The sequence below is a fragment of the Octopus sinensis genome, linkage group LG6 (assembly GCF_006345805.1).
Source record: "Octopus sinensis linkage group LG6, ASM634580v1, whole genome shotgun sequence".
NCBI classification, from domain to species: domain Eukaryota; kingdom Metazoa; phylum Mollusca; class Cephalopoda; order Octopoda; family Octopodidae; genus Octopus; species Octopus sinensis.
Genome location: NC_043002.1, coordinates 78,145,172 through 78,167,751, shown reverse-complemented (window position 1 = coordinate 78,167,751; position 22,580 = coordinate 78,145,172). Strand labels below are relative to the sequence as shown.

At 30.6% G+C, this 22,580-nt stretch overlaps 1 protein-coding gene across 28 annotated transcripts in view; it reads right to left on the bottom strand.

Annotated features, from left to right (window-relative positions):
* Positions 1-22,580, bottom strand: part of LOC115213074 (LIM and SH3 domain protein 1) — a 170,360-nt gene that overhangs the window by 30,976 nt on the left and 116,804 nt on the right. For 24 of the 28 annotated variants that reach the window (XM_036504051.1, XM_036504052.1, XM_036504055.1 and 21 more), the window contains 6 exons: positions 16,983-17,087; positions 16,472-16,576; positions 15,417-15,521; positions 12,546-12,650; positions 7,633-7,740; positions 2,123-2,297 (listed from right to left, as the gene is read on the bottom strand). In XM_036504051.1, coding sequence (XP_036359944.1) covers positions 2,123-2,297; positions 7,633-7,740; positions 12,546-12,650; positions 15,417-15,521; positions 16,472-16,576; positions 16,983-17,087 — 703 coding nt within the window. Of the gene's footprint in view, positions 1-2,122; positions 2,298-7,632; positions 7,741-10,583; positions 10,692-12,545; positions 12,651-15,416; positions 15,522-16,471; positions 16,577-16,982; positions 17,088-22,580 lie in introns of all 28 variants that reach the window. The other 4 variants (XM_036504045.1, XM_036504043.1, XM_036504054.1 and 1 more) reach the window with 4 other exon arrangements.

Sequence of the window (22,580 nt, the reverse complement as noted above, 5' to 3'; positions counted from 1 at the left end):
CCTAAAACAATATCTAATAGCTTCTGAAATAGAAGAGAAGAAAACCACACTGCGAGTCACTAGACATGTTAGCTACAGAAAGTGAGAGATAAGGAGAGACAAGGCCAGGCCACATACAAGTCAAGAGTATTAATTAAGTCCAACTATAAAGCTAAACATGTTAATTCAAGGCTACCAGTAATTACTAATAAGCAGAAAGAAGAGTAAAGTACTATGATCAAACAATGGAAATGTAGCAATTTATCTTTTGATTTGGGATAACATTAAGCTTCAGAGAGTACTTAAAACAATGGGGAAGGGGTGAAGGTAACACATGCAACTAACATCACGGTGACAATGAATTGAGCTTTATTGGCAAAGAATATCAACACCCAAATTTGCTAGTCTGAATTTCGAAAATAAAAATAATGATGAAAAAAATTATATTATAATATCAAAAAAGAAAATATTCTTTAGGAATTTAATTTACAAAAAAAAAAAAAAAAAAAAAAAATCAGAAAATTTATTTTTGACGGAAAACTAAAAATAATATTTGTTTCAGTTTTTTTTTTTATTGAAATAAAATCAAAATTATTGCCATTTGGGTGTTGAGTATGGCAAAATAATAACAGTATTTTAAAGCGAAATATAGACAAAATAAGCTTGCTCCAATATATAAACAGTAAAATAATATCAGGTTATGTAGGAATTAGTGTTGAAACACACAAGTGCCAAAAAGGAAACAGAGGTCAACATTTAACTAAAGTAACCCCTTCATAGCCAAATTACCTCTTGTAAGACAGATCTTGTATAGAGATAGCAGTTAAAAAAGCAGGCCATGGTGTGGAGTAAAAATATAAAAAGGTTATTTAAACTGAAGTATTCATTTAATTGAGGTATTCTAGGATATGAAAGGGTTAAATACAGAACAGTGTTCAAAATATTTTGAATTTTTCTGAGTATTGGAAATTTCTTAACAGGTTTATTAAAGAGAAATATTTAGTTGATTTGTTATAATTCATATATGATGAAAGGGTTTATTGCAAGCTACAACTGTAATTATGTCACTGAAAGTTGGTTTATTGTTTCAGGTATTGTAGAGGCTACAGCTTACCCCGTTAGCATTTAAACAGGCCATATCTTGCCCATAATGTTTAATGTTCAAAAAGCGCAGATCTGGCCTCTCACACCTATCCTATAATGTCATTCTAAAAATAAACAATCACACTGTCAAAATCTCAAGCTACAAGATAACTTATGATTCAAAGCAATGTGAACAAATGAGCATTACATTTCAGAGAGTAACCTCAATGTTAAAGGGTTATGGAAGATTCAATAGTTCAATCCATTTTAGAGGTGAATAACACATTTATATACCACAGTTGGTAGCAAACAGATACCAAGTCCATGATTTAGCTTTACAAAACCAGTTGGAACTATTTCACTACTTAATGTTTTGGAAAGAACATGAATATCACAACTTCCCTTTTAGTTCCTCTAAAAACCTTAGGCTTTATGCTAATATAAGACTGTTAGTATTAATACGAACAGTATAATTGTAAATTGATACCAACTTCATTTCATTTAGTGTCAATTTTTTTTCTTCTTCCAAACCTACTCAGACAAGGGTTTATTCTACCAAAACAGATGGCAACTGTGCAGAGTTGCAGATGATATAGAGGAGGTGCTGTAGCTAAATGTTACATGACAGCCCACATCCCAACATATAAGCTTACACTTTTACTAGCTGTTACCAGTGGGCTACAATCTTTGCTGGTGTAGTATAAAGAAAAATTATTTAACTCTCTTAGTTTAGAGAAAATGCTTTTTTTTTTTTTTTATTATTCTCCATTATCAAACAAACAAACAAAACTGGACAGAATAGTGCATAAGATGCAGATAGGCGTAAACTGTGAGTTTTGATAAACTATTCAGTTTTATTTGCTTGTTTGATAGAGTTGTAATAACATAGAATGTTTGAAATAAGAACTTGAACAAAGCCCTGTGTATTGCAAGTCAGCAATGTTAAACCATTCAATATTATTGCTCACCATAAGAAAACTCCCTCAAAATTAAACAGGATTATTTAAATATTAAAAACGAAAGTGCATTGTTGAAAACAAGAAGAAATGGTATCTGTTACCCTGAGCAGCTTGATCTGGTCGTCGTTGTTCCATAAAATCCCGGGTTTGTTTGATACCCTTATAGCTGATCTCACTCTGAATCTGAGTATTCTGCTTGATGCGTTGCAATTCTGGATCATCAGCAATGGTGATGAGTTTTCCTTTCTGTTTCTCAAAATCTTCATGATATTTAATCTGAAAGGTAAATAAGGAAGAACTCAATAAAATACAGAATATGGTTTACAATAAAGCTATGTAGATGGGCAGAATTGGTGATAGAGTGAGTTACTTCAGCTATGAAAGTTCAGGAATACCTGTAATAAAGATTTAAACTGATTACATGGCTTGTTCAATTTTAGTGTCCATTTTTCCATGCTAACATGACCTTGACACGACTCGATCTTAACACAGGATTTTACAACCAGATGCTCTTCCTGTTACCAACCCTCACCTATTTTTTGGGTAAGGGATTTTTATACTCCACAAGTCTTTAAAAGCATAGAGTAATCGATAATAGTGTCAACAAGAAATGTCAATATCAACACTGCTTTGCTCATATGCTTAACAAATATCAACATTCTCTCTCTCTCTCTCTCTCTCGCTCTCTCTCACACACACACACACACAATGGAATCAATACAGTTTTCATCAGTGAAATTCACTCACAAGACATTGACCAGCCCAAGGCAATTGAAGAAGGCACCACCCCAAGATGTTGCAGAGTGAGACAGAACCCACTCTTAGCCACACAGCAATGCCTCTGTCTAAGCCATGGCTAAGTGGAGTATCAAATAAAACAGACAGGATTTGCAATGAGATATACAGATAGGCAGAGTCATTAAAAGAATTATTTTAACTACAGAGTTCTTCAGGAATACCTGTAACAAAAATGTTTATTACATTATGAAAACAAAATATAAAATGTCTCTACACTAGAATCTATGAGCCAATGAGGTAAGCACTACGAGTCATTCAATCTGCAAGTAATAACAGCTAAATTCCCTTAAATATCACCCTAGAATATCAAAAATAGGACACATGGAACAATGTAGTTCTGGAGATAAATATATATATATTTATACACATACACAAGTCACAGTTGGAATATTTTTGATTGTAGTTCTACTTAATCAGAGCTGACCAAAGACTAATTAACAACACTTGAATCTAATTCCAATAAATATATTACAAAAAATGAACTGAATTAAGTAAAGCTAATGCATGTATTTGGTTCTAAAACCCCATTTTACACTTCTCTAGTAATCAGATACTGTCAATAAATATTAATAATAACCATAAGAAAAAACAACCAACAAAAATTAACTCATTACAAATTCAAGTTTTAAACTTAATATAAACCAGAAGACCAATTATCTAAGATGCCACAATTTATTTCAATAAAATCTGTTACCATATATCATATTCAACTAACCACAAACACAAGTTTACTTTCTTCTAACATTTTTAATGGAAAATTGAATCGGCTTGAATTTGCACTTTGATTTCCCATCTGCAAAAATTCAGCCACAAAAATAAAATCCCAGCTCTCAAGAAATTAAGATATATAAAAATAGTAACTGCTATGTCATTCTTTTCTGATAAGATTAGAAATTGCATTATTTAGAATCTTTACCGAGTTTTTAGTTTATAATACCACCAGCTGTGTATTTTCCATTTTACCTTGATATTGGACAAATTAGATATCCATGAAAACGTTCTTGATTTTTATTTATTGTTAAAGTCTTGTACCAATAATGGTTTGTTTGTATGCTGTTGTTTTTATGGTAGCTTTAGAGTCTAGAGTTATTTGTACATCACAAATGGTTGGATTGAATAATCTGAGTGCCAAATGAGCACAAAGTCATAAGCTTAGCCTTGCTACAGACTCCAAACTCAAACATTAAGTAATTAAGCACCTTTATAAATAAAAATCAGTAGGATTCAAGAATTGAGCCACTATAAATACAGAAATATTTCAATAATGAGGGAAAAATACAATTTACTATCAAACATACATACACATACTGATATCCAGTAGTTGGCAGATTAGCAAAGACTCATTGCTCCTATCTGCAAGATGATGATGCTACAACATATGCAGGGTCATACCCCACCTTAAAGGTAATCTGATTGACTGGCAATAAACTAGAACTGTTTACCTATCACACATACACTAGAACTAGGTTAGACATGTCCTCAGACAAGATAAAGAAAGTGATTGCATCGTGGCACCAAAGTGACATCCTGTGGGGAAAAGAGCAACAGAGTGCCCTAAAACCACATGGCAAAGGACCACTGACAAAGAAAGGAGACAAGCAGGGTGAAGAAGCTGGAATGAGACCAGAACAATGGCAGAAAACAGAGCTGGTTAGCGAGATTTTGGTGCAACTTCATGGCACAGAGATAACTAACTATCTACTACTACAATAACCTCTACTTCTCTGAGCTAACATTCTCGATATTACCACTACTCAAATCTACCTCAAGTAGATGCCTTTTCACTTCTTATCATCCCTACTGTCTCATACCTAAAAATCCTTCACTCGATATCTCCAAATAACAGAAATTCAAACCAAAACTTACCCATGTCAACCCCAGCAGGCCAGGACAGGTTCTGCAATGGTCTTGAATGACACCCTTTTCCCTCCATCTAAACCAATAACATTCACTTCTAACATTAGCACAAACCCCAAATTTGAAGGTGTCTTTAAATTTAATCAAATGAATTTTTATTTGACTGCCCTTAGAAGAGTGTCGGGTAAAAATCAACCCAGATAGGATTTGGACTTACAACATACAAGAGCTTATCTAAACAACACCAGCATTCAATTAATTATTTGGTGGCGGAGAAGCAATGTGGTTTCTGAAATTAACCCTTCTATAACAACCCGCCTGAAACTGCCTCTGGTTCTGTAGTACAAATGTCTTGTTTTCAAAAGTTTTGAATTAAAATCTTCCACCAAACTTTAGTCCCAATTTATGTTCCTAACACTAGCTTAATAACTAAGTTATTTTACTAAATTCTTTGTTATATTTAAAATTTATTGAAAGAAACACAGAGCATCTCAACAGAAATATGGTATCAAAAGGCTTAATCCCATACTGAAACAAGTAATTAATTTAACACTTCCAAGTTCCTAAAACTACTAATAAGCTTTTTGAAATGAGAGAATAGAACAATAATCCAGTTATTCTTAAAAACTATGGTTATAATTTGAGATACATAAATAAGAAAAGTATATAAACACTGGAGATATATAGCTGACTGGCTTACATGTAGACGATACCCAACAGATTTTTAATGAGAACTGGGAAATATCCCCCACCAACCACAATACATAAATGGCAATCAAGATACTCTTCATCAAAAATCTGTGATGGTTTTCTTAAAATGACTTCATCTTAATAGAAAATGTAATTCTTTTGAAATAGATATTAATTAAATTAAATTAAATATAGTCTAAAGCGATTTTAAATTGAACAAAGATAATGCTTCTAAATCTGAACATTAAAATAAATACTTGTCTATTTAATTCACAGAGATTAATCAAATGAAATAGTTAAAATAGGATTAACTCTTTGGAGTCAAAGCCACATACTGTTTCACAGTAAAGGAAACAAAACCATCTTAATAAGGAACAAAAATAACAAGAGGGTAATTATTTAAAATACTATTTAAAAAGGGAAGCCTGAATTTTAAAAACAAAGCAAGACACCATATCATATCATATACAAAGTGCTACCAATATCTAACATGCAGATCTTTCAACTGGTTGTGTCTGCAAATTATATATATATCTTGAAGTATGATCTTCTTTCCAGTACAAAAATGGCAAATTGATGGATTGGCCCACTCAGAGTAAATATGTACATAAAATAAACAAGATATGAACTGCCACTAAGGAACAAAGAAGAAAAAAAAAAAACAATATTTCTCATCAACTGTGCTATTATTGGTAGATACCTAACCGTCTCCCACCTACTCTCCTTTTCCAGAAATATACAAAATACTTGGATATTAGCACTATACCTGTATACATATGTGTCTGATGTGTATTATTATCACTTGGAGAGATATTATCAGTTGCATAATATAAGATTCTCTCTCTCTCTCCCACTCTCTCCTATCAAAAGGTTTCACTTAAGTAGAAAACCTCATCAGTTATGTCATGGAAATGCTGACCTTACGGTCATAACTGACTCCAGTTATGTCAGTTTCAGCTCTTAAAACATACTTAGTGACAATCTAATGATCTTAAATGAAACCAGACACTGTTTGCAGCCATTGAGTTTAGCTTTTCCAATACATTATTGGTCCTATAATATAATAAGGAATGAAATCTAGAAGAAATTGTTTTCCCCACTAACTTATTTTTCTTTCATTTTTATTGCTATAATTTTTCAAAAATTTTCAGAGAGTTTTTACAAAAGAATGATGACTAAAACAAAAAAAAAAAATGAACATGTAGTCTAACAACAGGAGCTGTTTATTTTTTTTTTATTAGTTTTGGTGACTGAACTGCAGTTGTACTATGGTACCACTTTCAAGAGTTTTAGTTTCTAATATTTTATCTGGTGCTTATTTTTAGTGACCTTGTAGAGAATCAAAAGACAAACTGACCTTGGCATGAAGGGGCATAACTTGAGAGCAACTAATATTCCTTTTTACTATAGGCACAAGGCCTTAAGTTTTAGGGGATGGAGATAGTCAATTACTCAACCCTAGTGCTCAACTGGTACTTATTTTATCAACCCTGAAAGAATGAAAGGCAAAACTGACATCAACAGAATTTAAACTCAGAATGTGAAAATAGCCAAAATACTTCTAAGCATTTTGCCAGATCAACTAACAATTCTGCCAGCTCAGTGCCTTAAAAAGTTGCCAGCAGGTGGCTATAGAGAATCAAACCCTGTCACCTCTCAGATAACAGCTGAGTGCTCTGTACTATTAAGCTAAGTGGATCCTGACAGGGTGGAACTAATATGGTGAAGTATTTTCATTTGATGTACTAAATTTGACCATCTCACATGCACACACAGAAACCTAGTAGGCTTCACAGTTTCTCACTACCAAACTTACTTCATATGGTTTTGATCAACTTAATGTTATGGTAGAAGATACTTTGCTCAAAGTATCACACAACGGAGAGAGGAGGGGGTCACAACTACAAAGTCACAACTTCTCAATCACATGGTCAAATTTATGAAATCATAAACCTAAGAATCAAGTTATAAAAGATTTAAAATAATCCAAATAGCATTAAATAAGATCATAAAATTATTAGATAATCCCTGTTAGTTTTGAAGAAAATGATTCCTAAAATAAAAATAAATTATGCAAGTAGACACTTTGAAAGGGGGGAAAAAAACATCAAACTTCAAAATGAGAAGGGCTAAATTACTATATTTGAAAATTAGATGGGAATTTAGAAGTCTAAACTTAGCTCCTGTTGTATGTATGCTAAATTAAGATGGAAATGATGATGAATGGACAGTAATGAAGCTGAGTGAGCAAGACAACACTCAGTACCATGCTGGCATTCTTGGCATTTTCCAGATGTCTCTTCATCTCGATAGAATCTGCTGTCATTTTCGCTGCAGACCCTTTCTGCTTTTCAAAGTCACTGTGATACTGAATCTGCAGAAGTCAATAAATTTAACTTTAACCCTATCCCAAGATTCAAAACATTTAGGCAATTTTAATTTTGAAATTACAAGGTTTTTTTTTTTTAAATGAGCACTTTTGCTTTTGTATTTATTTTTCATTTTATAAAAAATTGTAAAACTCTGTATAAGGAAATTCTGATCCATTAAAATTACATTCTTTAAGAGGAATTTTTAAAAAGAAAATTAGTTTTTATTTTTAAAAAACATATATTAATATATTTATATTTGTAACGAAAACTTTCATACAAGAATATTTTAATTATATAAAGAAATTTAATATAAATAGTGCATTTGTTTGGTTATTGTGCAAATGACATGAGTTTTGCAACTGCAAGGAAATAAGTGCAGATCTCTGCTAGCACTGGTAATACTTCAACCAAACATTCAAAGTTTGCAAAAGCTTTTAAAACATTTAAGGAATCAAGCAACTCTGGGATAACAAATCAACAACAACTTACCATTTAACACTTTAGCCATGGGAATTTTTCTACCTGAAAATTTTCCAGGTGTTATTTATTGTTGCTAATACTAGTGGTTGTTGAAAACAGCTACTCTCTATGTGGGGGTGACCATTTTAATGTGATACAGGATACTTGATGAATCAAGAGCACATCCTAGATTGGATTTCTATTTGGAATCATTTCAAATATGTAGCCAATGCCCTTGAAATATAGTTCACTTGCTCCCCTCTAGAATTTTAATGCCTAATATAAAAAAAATTATTACTAACTACTGATGAATGGATCTAATTTTTGAAGGCTTTGATTTAACAGTTCATGTATATTCCTAATATCCTCTGGAAATTAACAAACTTCTATCCCAGATTGAAATCATTTACTACTACACATTATATTCTGTTCTCTTCTATGAAACAAGTTGATTGTTTGATAGTGGACTTAAATGTAATTTGCTTCCCAGCACAACACAGTCATGCAGAGATTGAGAAAAGAGATGGAAAATTTTTGTTTAAATTCTAGTATAAGCTCACACAGCAACAAAATAAAGAACAAACAGCTATTAATTTAGCAATTAAACAAAACTCAAGTATCTGCATTCAAGATGGTAGGAAGGTACTCTAATACTGCCAATTTGTGTACAGATGATAGATTTTTGAACATTCTAGTAACTGTATGTACCTCATTAAATTGAGACCAGCGGGTAATAACTTTTGAAACAATGAAATATGTTACGGTCTGCCTATTTTCCCAGATGATACCAATCATCAAATGCTAAAATTAAGGATGTGTACTCTAAATAAAACTAAAAAGTGAAAACAAATGCTTGAAAAAAAGCTAAACCAGTCAAAAAACAGAAGTTAAACTAAACATTGAGACATGTGAAGCTGCTGTTTTAAGACCAATTTCTACAAATAGAACATGATTCTAGGTGGATAGATGTCCAGCTCAGTTGCTGCAGTTTCTAATTGATGCTAAAATAGATTTCAAACATCTTTTTAACACGGCAACCTATGTGTTTTCTGCAGATTCGTTTTATCACATAAAACTTTGGTATGTTTGAAAAATGAGCTTAAAGGGGAAAAAATACACTAGATTTCAGGAGATACTAAGTTACTACAACACCATATAGTATGTAATAAAGTGAAAGCCTTTTAAAAATGTTACAAATGATATTTACTTGATAAAATTCAAATTGATCTTTTTCAGTCTACAGCATTTAAAATTTGTCCTGATAAGCTATTTCTCAAAAAATACTTCATCAGATGATTACAAGAACTGTACTAAGAGCATCTCAATCTCTCTCGAAATTCCAAAATTTTTATAGCAGTTCAGCCTCCCTTGATACCATAGCAACAAAGCTACACTGATATCAGCTTAGTAAATGAAATTGTAGTAATGGTACATTTACTTTACTCCAGTTAGAAGATAAGTTTAACATCAGTACTAAAAATATTCAGATACTTCAGTTCCTTCTTTTTTTAACACTTACGTCAATGTTTTCCTTGTTTTAAAGAGAGTTTATGGTTTCATCAATATGTATGTAAATGGCTATTTATCCAAACTTGCCTACATCAAACTGGCCTACTTGCCTATAACTCACCACACTGTAAGTAAAGGCTATGCTTTTGTAAAGCCTTTATAATGTTATATATCCACACATAAACATCCTACAAAAATATTCAGTAGGAGGAACATTTTCAATTAGAAAAAATGACTGATGCTTCAAAAGATAAAATAGTTAGTACTGGACATGAATGACTTTGAAAACTTATTCATGTCTTCACTAAATGAGTATAGTTAGATTGAAGAAATGCATTCAAATGGAAATGAACTATGAATCTCTTGATAGAGCCTCACCATGTGAACAATCAAAGATGACAGTAGTTAACTGACCCATTCTGATAATGAAAGGGCTTCAATGAATTATACAGTCAATCTTACCAGCAATCTGTAAAGAGTCGGTAAACAATGAACTGTGCAGCCAATCTTACCAGCAATCTATAGAGACCCAGAAAACCTTTAGATTCTACCAATAACTTAATTTCGTTAATAACCCTAGAGAACTGTACAGTTTCCGTTATCTGATACATTTCAAAGTACTGTGCCAAAAATAGATTTATTGTTGAAGAAAAGGTTTGTAATAGTTTTCTTTTTTTTTTTTTCATTTTGAAATCAAGTGTATTTTTAAGGAAAGCTAATGTATTAAAAAATTAGTCAAGTTTCTAGATAATTTAATTCAAGTAATCAATTTAATTTAAGTAATCAATATTTAGCATCTTGATAAACCAGAAAGGTAGGGATAAAAAAAAAAAGGCGACTAACTGGAGCAACCAAGCCAAACTAAGTGAGTTAGTACCGCACTGAGGTTCTTGGCATTTTCAGCATGTCTTTTCATTTCAAGAGACTCCACAGTCACTTGAGTGGCTGTCCCTTTCAGTTTAGTAAAATCACTTCGATAATGCATCTGTGAATGTTAATAGTAATTTCCACAGACATGAAACTAATCAGTTTCTTTGGTAAATAGAATACAGAAAAAAATATATATACTAGGACAAGGAAGACTAAAATAATTTATTTTCATTAAATAAGTCAGAAGCACAACAACAAATACAGAGAACCACATTTCAAACAATTCAACTTTACATTGTATTGACATTTGGAGAAGTATATTTAGAGAAATTATTTACCTCTCCTGGATTTAGAAAACTGTGTTCAATGCAAAAGTTTTTTTTAAGTACCAAACAGAAAGACAATGAAATTTAAATAATTTTTTACAATAGATACTGGCTAAAACCTAAAATCAATAATAAATCACAGGTGAATATTAAAAAAATAATAAAGGAATTAATAGAAATGTTTAAAAATTCTGTCATCAAATATCAAAACTGTTTTGGCCTAAAAAACAGAAAAAGAAATGTTATATAAGTAATGATCTTTATAAAGGGAAAAAACAGCATATATGTGCTTGAGTGTGCATATATATTTATAAATATACATTCAATGTACATTACTTTAAAAACTTTCTGTATAAAAAAAAATTTTATGTCAAGTGCAATTCATACCATTTTTTATAAATAATATGTGCAAAAATAGGTGTGCACTCGCACATATATGCAAACAGCAGATATTTAGTCTGAGATAAAAGGTAGAATATTTATTAGAATAAAAATCATATATATATAATGGCTGTAAATGTTTCAGACATTATAGCTCATTAACAATATCAAATTAGAGGTTATCTGAAATCTCTGTATCTAATCTCTACAGAGATAGATATAGTCTCGTATACAATAAACTATGCTCAAACGACATAGTTACATGCTCAGACAAGAAGAATCCAATGAACAATTCAAATATCCCTTTATTTTCTGTACATTCACTAGTGTAACAATTTAAAGTAAACAAACTGACTGAAGGATAAATATCAATAGACAAACCTGCATCTACTTCTTACAATCTGGGTTTTGTCATGTAGCACTATAGAAAACATTTCATCTAAAACATTGTATAAAGAGATCTAGCCAAAAGCTAGGTATCAAATATTGTCCACAGACATGAAAGAGAGAATAATGGAGATACACACACACCCACTAGAAACCCATACAATTGGTTCAATAGAACTGTATCATAAAACTGTACTGGTTTCAGAAACCAGAAAAAATAAAAGCCTAGTCTGATTTCACTGACTAGCTTCAGTTGTAGAATGAATAAAAGAGTAAATGAATAGAAGTGGCTAAAATGGAAAATGAGCATTTCATTCTTCTGTTGAAAAACTGACCAAATTGTATGTAGATACTAAATATTATTAGAAACAACAAACATGGAAGGTTATATTAAACTGGAAGTAGAAACTTTGATACATGCTAAAGTGATAAAAATTGAACATGTTTAATACTTTAAGAAAAACAACACACACCAAAATAATAATTTTTTTTTTAACACTTAAATGTTACTAGATATTGAAGGATTTGAAGGAGTTTTATTACAATTATACTTACCTCTAAGTATGTATATGTATCAATAGTATATCTAGTTTCACAAACTAAAACTAGATTAGCTAAATAAAAGGAAGTGATAGAAGTGGTGGAGCAAAAGCTGGTTGAGTATCAAAGTGAGTTATAAATAACACAATACTCAGTGTGTGCCTTTTCAACAAGACATGCTGTATTGATTGAAGGGAAGTCAATCATTCTAAACAACAGAAAAGTGATCAGGGGTAAAGGATAAAACTGGATGGAGAAGATGGTTAGTAGCACAAAATTGTAATGCCAACAGGCAATTGATAATTTCATGCTATACAGATATATATAATTTGTACCGAACTAATGTTCCTTGCATTTTCTGTGTGACGCTTCATTTCCAAAGTGTCAGCAACGGGTGTGACGTTACCTTTCTGCTTTTCGAAGTCACTGTGGTACTGAATCTGTCATAGGTAATTTCACAGCAAATAAATTATCATCATCATTAAGAAAGGAATACAGAGACATAGCCAATCTGATTAAGAAGTGTTTCTAAAATTTACATGTAGAGAGCATCAAACAAAATCATTTCAAGTTACTATATATATATATATATATATATATATATATATATATATAATATATATATATATATATATATATATATATAGTTTTTGATAGAATTTGAAATAGATAAAGTTATAAATAGTAATGTGTAAAATATTAGGTTTAAAAAAACCTTGGAATGGAAACATCTTTTGTAAACATGACAGATGTTCTACAACTTTTTCCATCCAAGGTTTTTTTAAGCCAATATTCCACAGGCCAGGATATCATTTATAGCTTTATCTACTTCAAGTTCCACCATCTAAAGCAGTTGGTTTCATATCTCTCAAAAATTCTAAACGCTTATGATGTAAGAAATATATATGTAACATGACCTTTAAATTTCTATGTATGAAGTGTATCAGTTAAATTACTAAGAAGAAATACAAACAACTTTCTATATAAATTCTATAAACACAATCCTTCCTACTTAGTATTTTAATTTAAAAATTAATAATTAATCTGTAGAAATTGTCACTTATTCTATTACATTAAAAAGAAAATATTCTTTTTAATGACTTTCTTTTTCTTTTTTATTAAGAAACAGAAAAAAAACAACAAAAAAATGCAACTCTAAAATTCTGTTTTCTCAAAGTTGCTGCCTAACATTTTTAAAATGTTTTACATGATGGTAATGAATCAAACAAATTGGTACTGAATTAATTTTTCAGTTCATGACAAATAAAAAAAAATACAATATTAAAAACATGGGAGAAAGGAATAAGTCTTTATTAATAATTTCACAAAAAAAAAAAAGTGCTGAAACTACTACTATATATAAATGCATATACATACATGTGTATATGTTAAATATATGTTTGTGTATATACATGTATATATATTTGTTTATATGTATATACATGTGTGTATATATTCATACATACACACATGTAAGTAGGTTGTGCATTTATTTGTAAGAATAATTTTTTTTAGAAGTAAGCTATTAAAAAAAGGGGAAAAGAAAACCTATTTCTACATTTAGTGAGATTAGTAAAACTAATGTAAGACAAAACTTTACAGAAAAACAGATAATCATAGATTTCATAGCTGTCTTAATGTCACTGAACTAGAGTGGAAGTTCCTTATTATGGTTCTGTGCAGTTAAGAGAATAAATATTTTATTTATTGCATTAATCTTGGAACACTAATCATTTTCTATGTCCAATTTTGAGACATTAATCAGTTCCTGTGTCCTTTGGATAAATACAAGAGTAATTCCTGGTCAAAATACAACCTATAACTACATTGTCCTACATCCACATAATCAATATATTGGAGCACTAATTGAGTCAACAGTCGATATACTTGGCTACAAATTGAGCTTACAGGATTGCCTGACATGTTAAAAATAACAGCTAAATCTCACTCAAATCATGCCTTACTGTCAAAGAAAGAACACATTAAATAATGTGGTTTTAGATATACTATAAATGAAAAAAGAAAGAATTGACATGGTTTGCTCAATCAAACTGGCCTAGAGCACTAGTACAATATCATCCTAAAATTATATTCACTTCTTCAGTCATATGAATAATACAAACAAAAATAAGCTGGTACTGAGTCATATTTTTTAAAAGCATCTAACATCATCAACAGATAATGTAAAATAGCAATGTTTAAAAATGTTGAGCTAGGAGTTAATTTATAGCAATATTCTTATAAAATGTTGGTGTGCAAAAGAAATTGCTCAAAGATTATGAAAAGTGGTGACTGAAAATAAAAATATTTCTATAAAATGAAAGGTAAGCACCACAGAAGTGATTTTGATTCCCAGTTTCAATTTCTGGTGTGGAAACTTCATGTTAAGATCTTTCAAAAAATGAGAACATCATAATTCATTGTAGTACATGGTGTTGAAGGCACCTGTTTATGGATCCCTCCCTAATTACAAAATATCACACTATTGTTTATCATAAATAGATGAAGTATTAAATATCTATAATTAGATTCTCTTTTCATTTGTTTTTTAATATAACTAGCAACTCAAATTTCAGCCCTTAAATTTTGAGAAATTTCTTTTTTTCTCTCACTAAGTGGAAAACTTTTCAGATTTTACACTAATAAAAATAAATGAACAGTAATGACTAGCTATTTTTCAAAAATATTAGTTAATTTAGAGAAGAAAACAGAAACAGGCACACTTATGATTTAAAAAAAAAATTGGGGTCAGAAAACACACATTATTTTAAAGAGTAAAATATTTTTGAAATGAAGTGTTACCTAAAAAAAAAAAAATTGAAAATGTTTTTTTCTAAAATTTCCATTGTGTCTTGATTAAACTATATATTCTTAAAATTGACTCTACATCACCTAACATCACATGAGGAATATAAATCTTTGTTACTAATGGAGCCAAACTCAAGAACATTATTGAAAATTTTTTATATCTGAATATTTAACTATCCAAATATTAAAAGTTGAAACTAAATATGCTACAATCATGTCAAATATATAATGCTCTTATTAATTTCACAATACAAAAATGATATCACCAAAAAAGAAAAAAAAAAAAAAAGGATTAATATTTTCATTATTTGAAGTGCAGCAGAATCAATGGATCTCAGAAAACTAGTCAACACCAAATGGCAACAAACAACCCTTCCATGCATCATAACTTTATATACCAGACTGATATTTTTGGTGTTTTCCAAATGTTGTTTTATATCCATAGGTTCTGCTACCATTGTATAGCAACCTTTCTGTTTCTCAAAATCACTGTGGTAGTTTACCTATCAATGGATCAAAAGAACTTTTATTTCTTATACTTACAAATATGATCGATATAGTGAGTTGTCAAACAAATTATTTCTCTGCTGAACTTTTGGTTTATGTACCACATTAGATACAAGATGCATTAGAGCATAAGCTTTTAGTGAGCCATGTCAAGTTTGTGATTCTCAGTTGGAACCATTAGATAACTTGCCCTTGATGTGGTAGATCAATTCTTGAAGAGTGTTCTAATGGATCGGAGGAGCCCTTTTAGTTTATTATACTCAAACAGATTTCATTCCCCCACAATTAAAATTATCTACATGTATAAGAAATATAATTTATATTCCTCATGTCAGAAAAATTTTAGTGTGGAACCTGTTCCAGATCTTAAAACATGAGTAGTCAAGCACCATATACATCTTAGTACTGATTACTCTAACACAAACATCATGGTTTCCAGAATACCTGGAGATCTCATTTGCCCCCCACCTTAGACAAACTGATAAAAATAAAGATTTTTAAACAGTAGATAGTGAGCTCACAATCTTTTGAATTAAAGCTTAAAATATAGTCAACGTTCCATCCCCACCCCATGCCAATAACATCTAAGATGCTTTACAGGAATATGTCATGCTCCAATATTTTTGTAAGTCTATACAAAAAAAATTTCATTACTGAATATGGAAAGTTATTCATTACAATACTATAACATTATCATTTGCAACTATAATTATGAATCTATAAATGTAACTTATTTTCCCTAATTTACATTAAGGCCTTAATATAAATAAATAAAAAATTTAATGCAGGTTTAAAACTGGCCATTACTTCAATAATGCCTAAATTTAGAGAAAATCTCATCTTAAAAAATATATTGATAAATAACTCCCATGTCATAATAGGGGGGAAAAATAGAGTAGACACACGTGGGATAATTATCTTAATCATGCATCATAATTTAATATACCAGGCTGATGTTTTTTGTGTTTTCCAAGTGTCGCTTTACATCCATAGGTTCTGCAACAGCAGTATAGGAACCCTTCTGTTTCTCAAAATCACTGTGGTAGTTTACCTGTTAATGGATCAAGGAGGACTTAATAATGTTGTTTTTTCTCTACCACTATTATTGTGTGTGTGTTTGTGTGTGTGTATGTGTATGTATATTTGTGAGTGTGTGTAACATATGGAAGCTTATTGACTAAAAATACAGATTACTGATTATTTGAAGAAAAAAACTTAAATAGTTAAATAGAAATTGTAATCGATATTAAAATGTCAATTATAAAAACTAGATCTTAATAAAATCTCTGCACATAATTCAAAAGCTTTCATGACTTCACAATTATTCATAAATCCAATTGCAGATATACTTTACAAAGTTATTTTCAAAATTAACAAAATAAATGTTAAAATTATCTCTCTTACAATAAAGTTTAAAAAAAAAAAAAAAAAAGGGTATCAATTTTCACAATTTATACCAAACTCATGTTCTTTGTGTTTTCCAAATGTTGTTTCAATTCAATAGGTTCAGCTACAGCAGTGTAAGAACCCTTTTGTTTTTCAAAGTCACTGTGGTAGTTGACCTAATCAAGTACAAATATAAGCAGCTGTACAAAAACCAAAAAGGAAAAAAGTACCACATACCATAACACTGTTGGTAGTAAAGATGAAAGTGTAAAACTTTAATAATATAAACTTATAAATTCACCAAAAATAATTAATTGCTAATACAGCAATTTAAAATAAAATAAAATAAGAAAGCCAAAGAATTATATTTAAAAAAACAAACTATTTTATATTTTTGAAGTTAAATATATGTATACAAGGTAAAATTACGCTAGAACGTCCCCAGAAGTAAAGAAAATTTTCAAAATATTTTAATTATAAATATTAATATAAAACAATTTTTTCACTCAAAACATAAACACTATCTTGATGTGAGGTATACATCACTACATCATAATAATTTGATAAGTAAATTATTTGAAAATTTACTTATCAAATAATTTACTAAGTAAATTTAAACAAACATTTTGTTATTTCATTGTTGCTTATATTTTTTTTTACATATAATCTCATGAAACAAGAATGGAAACATAACAGGTTCAAACAGTTTTGTTCATTTTTCTTATTTTTTGCAAAATGTGCAAACATTTACAAGTGAAGAAATTTTAAATTAAGGAAATGCTTTGGAACAAAACTAAAAGAATAATTGATTAGTTATAAACAATTGCAATGTTAAGTAAGTAAATGGTTATTGAAAACAGAAAAATCAAAACAAAGACTGATTTGAAAATTACTATTTTTAAATCTCACAACGTGAGATATTCGGCAACAGTACTTTGTAGTAAAGATTGTTTGCCAACATAACATGGCAGTCCTGGTTTAAGATGGATGTTGCTGTAATTTAGCCTCAGGAGACATCGTCTCCAGCTGGCTATACAACACGATCTGTGTCCTTATATTTTCGAACAAGGGAATCTAGCACCCCCACTCAGCTCAAAACAATACCTGTGTATCGCGATTTCCAGGTTATTTCCCTTCATCAGCACAGAATAATTGTTTGGCTAGAGGTGGCGCTACCAGATTCCCGTTCAAAATATATAGTTTCCAAAGTGACAACTAGTCACTGATCTATAAATTAGAAAATTATTATTTTTAAATCTCACAATGTGAGATATATTTCGAACGAGAATTTGGCAGTGCCACCTCTAGCTGATGAAGGGAAATAACGATACACAGATATTGTTTTGAGCTGAGTGAGGGTGCTAGATTCCCTTGTTCAAAAATATAAGGACACAGATTGTGTCATATAGCCAGCTGGAGACAATGTTTCCTGGGGCTAAATTACAGCAACGTTAGTCCTAAACCGGGACTGCCATGCTATGTTGGCAAATAATCTTTACTACAAAGTACTGTAGCTGAATTTCTCACGTTGTGTGATTTAAAAGTAGTAATTTTCTAATTTATAGATCAGTGACTAGTTGTCACTTTGAAAACTATATATTTCAAACGGGAACTTGACAGCGCCACCTCTAGCCAAAGAGTTATTGTGCTGATGAAGGGAAATAACCAGGAAATCGCAATATGCAGATATTGTTTTGAGTTGAGTGGTGGCTGCTAGATTCCCTTGTTTGAAAATATAAGGACACAGATCGCGTCATATAACCAGCTGGAGATGATGTCTCCTGGGGCTAAATTACAGCAACATTCATCCTAAACTTGGACTGCCATGTTATGTTGGCAAACAATCTTTACTACAAAGACTGATTCATCAGAAGACCTATTTCTACTAATAATAAAACAATAGAATCTAAAGAAACTAGTGTTGGGTGGCAACATTAGCATAATCTTATAACTATTTTAAATGTCATAAGCAAACCAAAAATTAAGTTCAACTGTGTGTCCTTTAGACAGTTATTTAAATTTTTTGTTTCATAGAATGCTTAATTAGCTAAGAAAACTATTAACACAAATTATATTCCCTGCTATAGTAGAAAACATTTTCCCAAGGTGTTATACAGTGGGACTGAACCTGGAACTATGTGGTTGGGAAGCAAACTTCTTACCACAAAGCCATGCCTGCGCTCACACACACACAGACTCACTCGTCTTGAAATTTAGCAAAATTGCTCCATTTTGTTTAAGAGTGGAAGCATCTGTAGGTTTCATCCTAAATAGTATGAAATGAAGATAAATAGCTTTCATATACTCTAAATTTATCTTCTTTTTTTTTTTTTTTGAAGTATTTAAATGTCATCAACAAGAGAAATAAGAATCTTAGGGTTTATGGCATTAGGCAATAAAAGAACAGTACCTAAAATACTACTAAAACTTTAGAGTAAACACACTATTATCAGCTTAAGACCTCCTAAGAAAATATATTTTCCACATTGGTCATACTAAGAATAAGAAATGTTATATATCAAGAAAACACACCAGAAGACAAGAGCAATAACATGCCATACTGTAATAAAATAGTAACATGCCTTATCAACTATTCCAACTGTTTAACTAATAATGTATGGTGTTTTATTTCTCTCCAGGCAATTCACTATAAATTTTAGTCAAGCTAACATTAATGAATCATAAAATGGTCTTCTGTCTATAAATTGTACACTTAATATAACCAATATATTTCTTTTATTAATGACGCTAGCCTAATAAATCCATCATGAAATATAGTATCAGAAGTTACACCAGCCGTTTTATCAATCAAATACCTCTGTGCCATAGTTACTGTCAAGCATATGCTTTAAACAAAAACAACCACTATCTCATTCTAGGTTGAAGTGAAGTGAATGAATTCAACAAATTCAGTGTAAAACACATAATAAAGGACGATAAACTGTTACAGTAACAACATTGTTTATTGTAAGCCAATTTAAAATCCAAGAAGTAAGAAATATCTTGCAGCAGTATGTGTGATTGTATATGTGAGTGAAAAGAAAGAAGTGGTTAAAAGTGTAAAAGTATATGGAGGCTTAAAGTTACTTTTCTAGTGTACTGATGTGGAAGGGGAAGGGTGTACACAGCTTTCATCCAATTCAAACATTTGACCCACCCTCCTTTATGCAACTTACACCATCTACATACATCACATAGCATAGCAATGACTTCTCTCTTGCACATGACATTTGAGTCTTCTTATACCAGCTTATTTACATAGCTCATTTGTACTTCATCAAACACGTTAACATTATATAATAGAAAAAAAAATAACATTAATCTATCCACAAAACCAGCATCATTGAGAAGCTATCATTATTTTGCTTCAAATTAGATTAGGTACAGAAAGTAGCAACATTAAATCTTTTAGTTAACTCAAATTTTTAGATGCTACTAAGACAGACAAGAATGCTACAAAAATGCCACAACTATTAGCCTCTACTGAAGCCAACAACATCAATCAATCATTTAGATTGAATTCTGGTTAGGAAAAGTCAAAAACATTGGATCTCTTTGTTACAGTATTGTGAGGTAAATATTGATTGAATAAGTTCTGTTGAAATCATTGTATAATATTATGGATCGTATTTAGTCATAATGTAATCTTATCCCTGAAACAAGGGTATCTTTAAATTGCTTATTTATTTATCTGATTTCAACAACCATTAAACGAAAAATGAACATAAAATGAAACAAGGCAATGAAAATATAAAATTCAATTCTTCTAAAATTGAATACCACCACGTTAAAGTCTTTTCAATCATTGTTTCTATTTCTAAAATATGGAATACATATAATACAGTGTGTGTGTGTTGATACACACACACACACCATTTATTTTATTACCCTCCATCTAGAGTCATCACAGTCTAAGTGCATGTCTATTTGGAGTTACTGCCCACCTAAATGGAACAGAGGGCCACATTTCATTTATACAGTCCATTGGATGCCCTTCCTTATGCCAACTACTTTACAGAATGTACTGAGTGCATTTTATAATAGCACTAACACTAGAGTCTTCTCACTTCTAATTGCCTTCATCTGTTCAAAGCAAATATGACCAAGAGAATGGCTGAAAAGATAGTATGAGCATCATAAAGGAAACAGAGTGACAGAACTGAGAGGGAGTAATGGAAAAGACACAGTGATAGGCAGTTACATGTTAATCATTGGTAAGGAGACTGAATAAAAAACAGCATGAGCAATGTGATAGGGGAAGAAATGATAAGAAGGAAACAGGGTTATGAAAGGGGAGAATAATGGTAATGAGGGAAAGTGATTATAAACTAAAACCATATCGGTTACTACTTAGGTGCTTGAGTTCCATGTATAGTATCAAACTCTGGTACCTGAGTAACTGCGGCAATGTTTTCAGATTCAAAGCTATACAATACACTCTAATGGGTATTCATTTCATCTGATTTGAATGAATGAATGAATGAATGAGAAAGAGAGTAATTCAATCTTATATATGCATGTTAAGAGATTTGATGAAAGTAGAAACTTATGTACTTCAGTTGGTGGTGGGGAGTAAAGTGGAGTAAAATATCAGAAAACAGATCATAAGTGTTCAATGATATGCTATGTATTATTAACAATGAAAAGGAATGGCGGAGAGATAAACACGTGTGGACATTCAATAATTACCCAATATAATCCTATCTGTATAAGAAATATTTACACAGAAAAGAGCTTCAAAGAAATTAAATTACCCTTATGGTAAGTAGATATTTTTCTTTAAAATAACTGTTCTTTTAGACATTAATGAGTGACAATATAAAAGAGTTTGAAGGCAATGAGAGGTTGCCCTGTAGGAAAACTTCTCTGAAAAATCTGTTTTATTATTATGTTAGTGAATCCTGGTGGCTAAAGAATACTGTTCAATAAATGACAAATAAAATCTAGATCAGACGTAAAGGTGATCTTGAAAGATAGGTTAAATGAATGTCAAAGAAATTTAGGATACTTTAATGAAACAAATATAAACACAGTATAATCATTTGGAATTTAACAGTATTTGCTTGAACTATAGTAAAAGTATCAAGAATAAAATTTTAGATAAATGCTAATTCTAACAGTATGAAGCATAAAAAATATATAACCCTTTTGTTACCTTTTTATTAAGCTAGTGTTAGGATTATAAATTGTGACTGAGGTTTGGTGGAAATATTTTAATTCAAAACTTTTGAAAACAAGACATTTGTACTACAGAACCAGAGGCAGTTTCAGCTGGGTTGGTATCAAAAGGGTTAAGACAATGTTAGATAAACGTCAATTCTTACACCTTCAGTTTTAATTGAAGTCGAAATTACCAAGAAAATATTTTCATCACATAAAGAAATAAAGAATTTATTAATCAAAAGTATCTGAATATAATGCAAGATTAGCTAACAGAATAGAACAAACAAAAAGCCTGTTGCAAACAATGAACAATATCTTCACCAAACAGTCTAAAACAAACACTTCAGATACTTATATAGCTTTCTGATTTGTATACTCAAAACATAACCACTTAAATTATGTAGCACTAAATTTAAATATTAGCTTTGGCGAAGATAAATGTTTACCTTAAGTTCATAGATCATTTATAAAGAGATATTTAGTTCAGATAAGATTGAAAATATAAA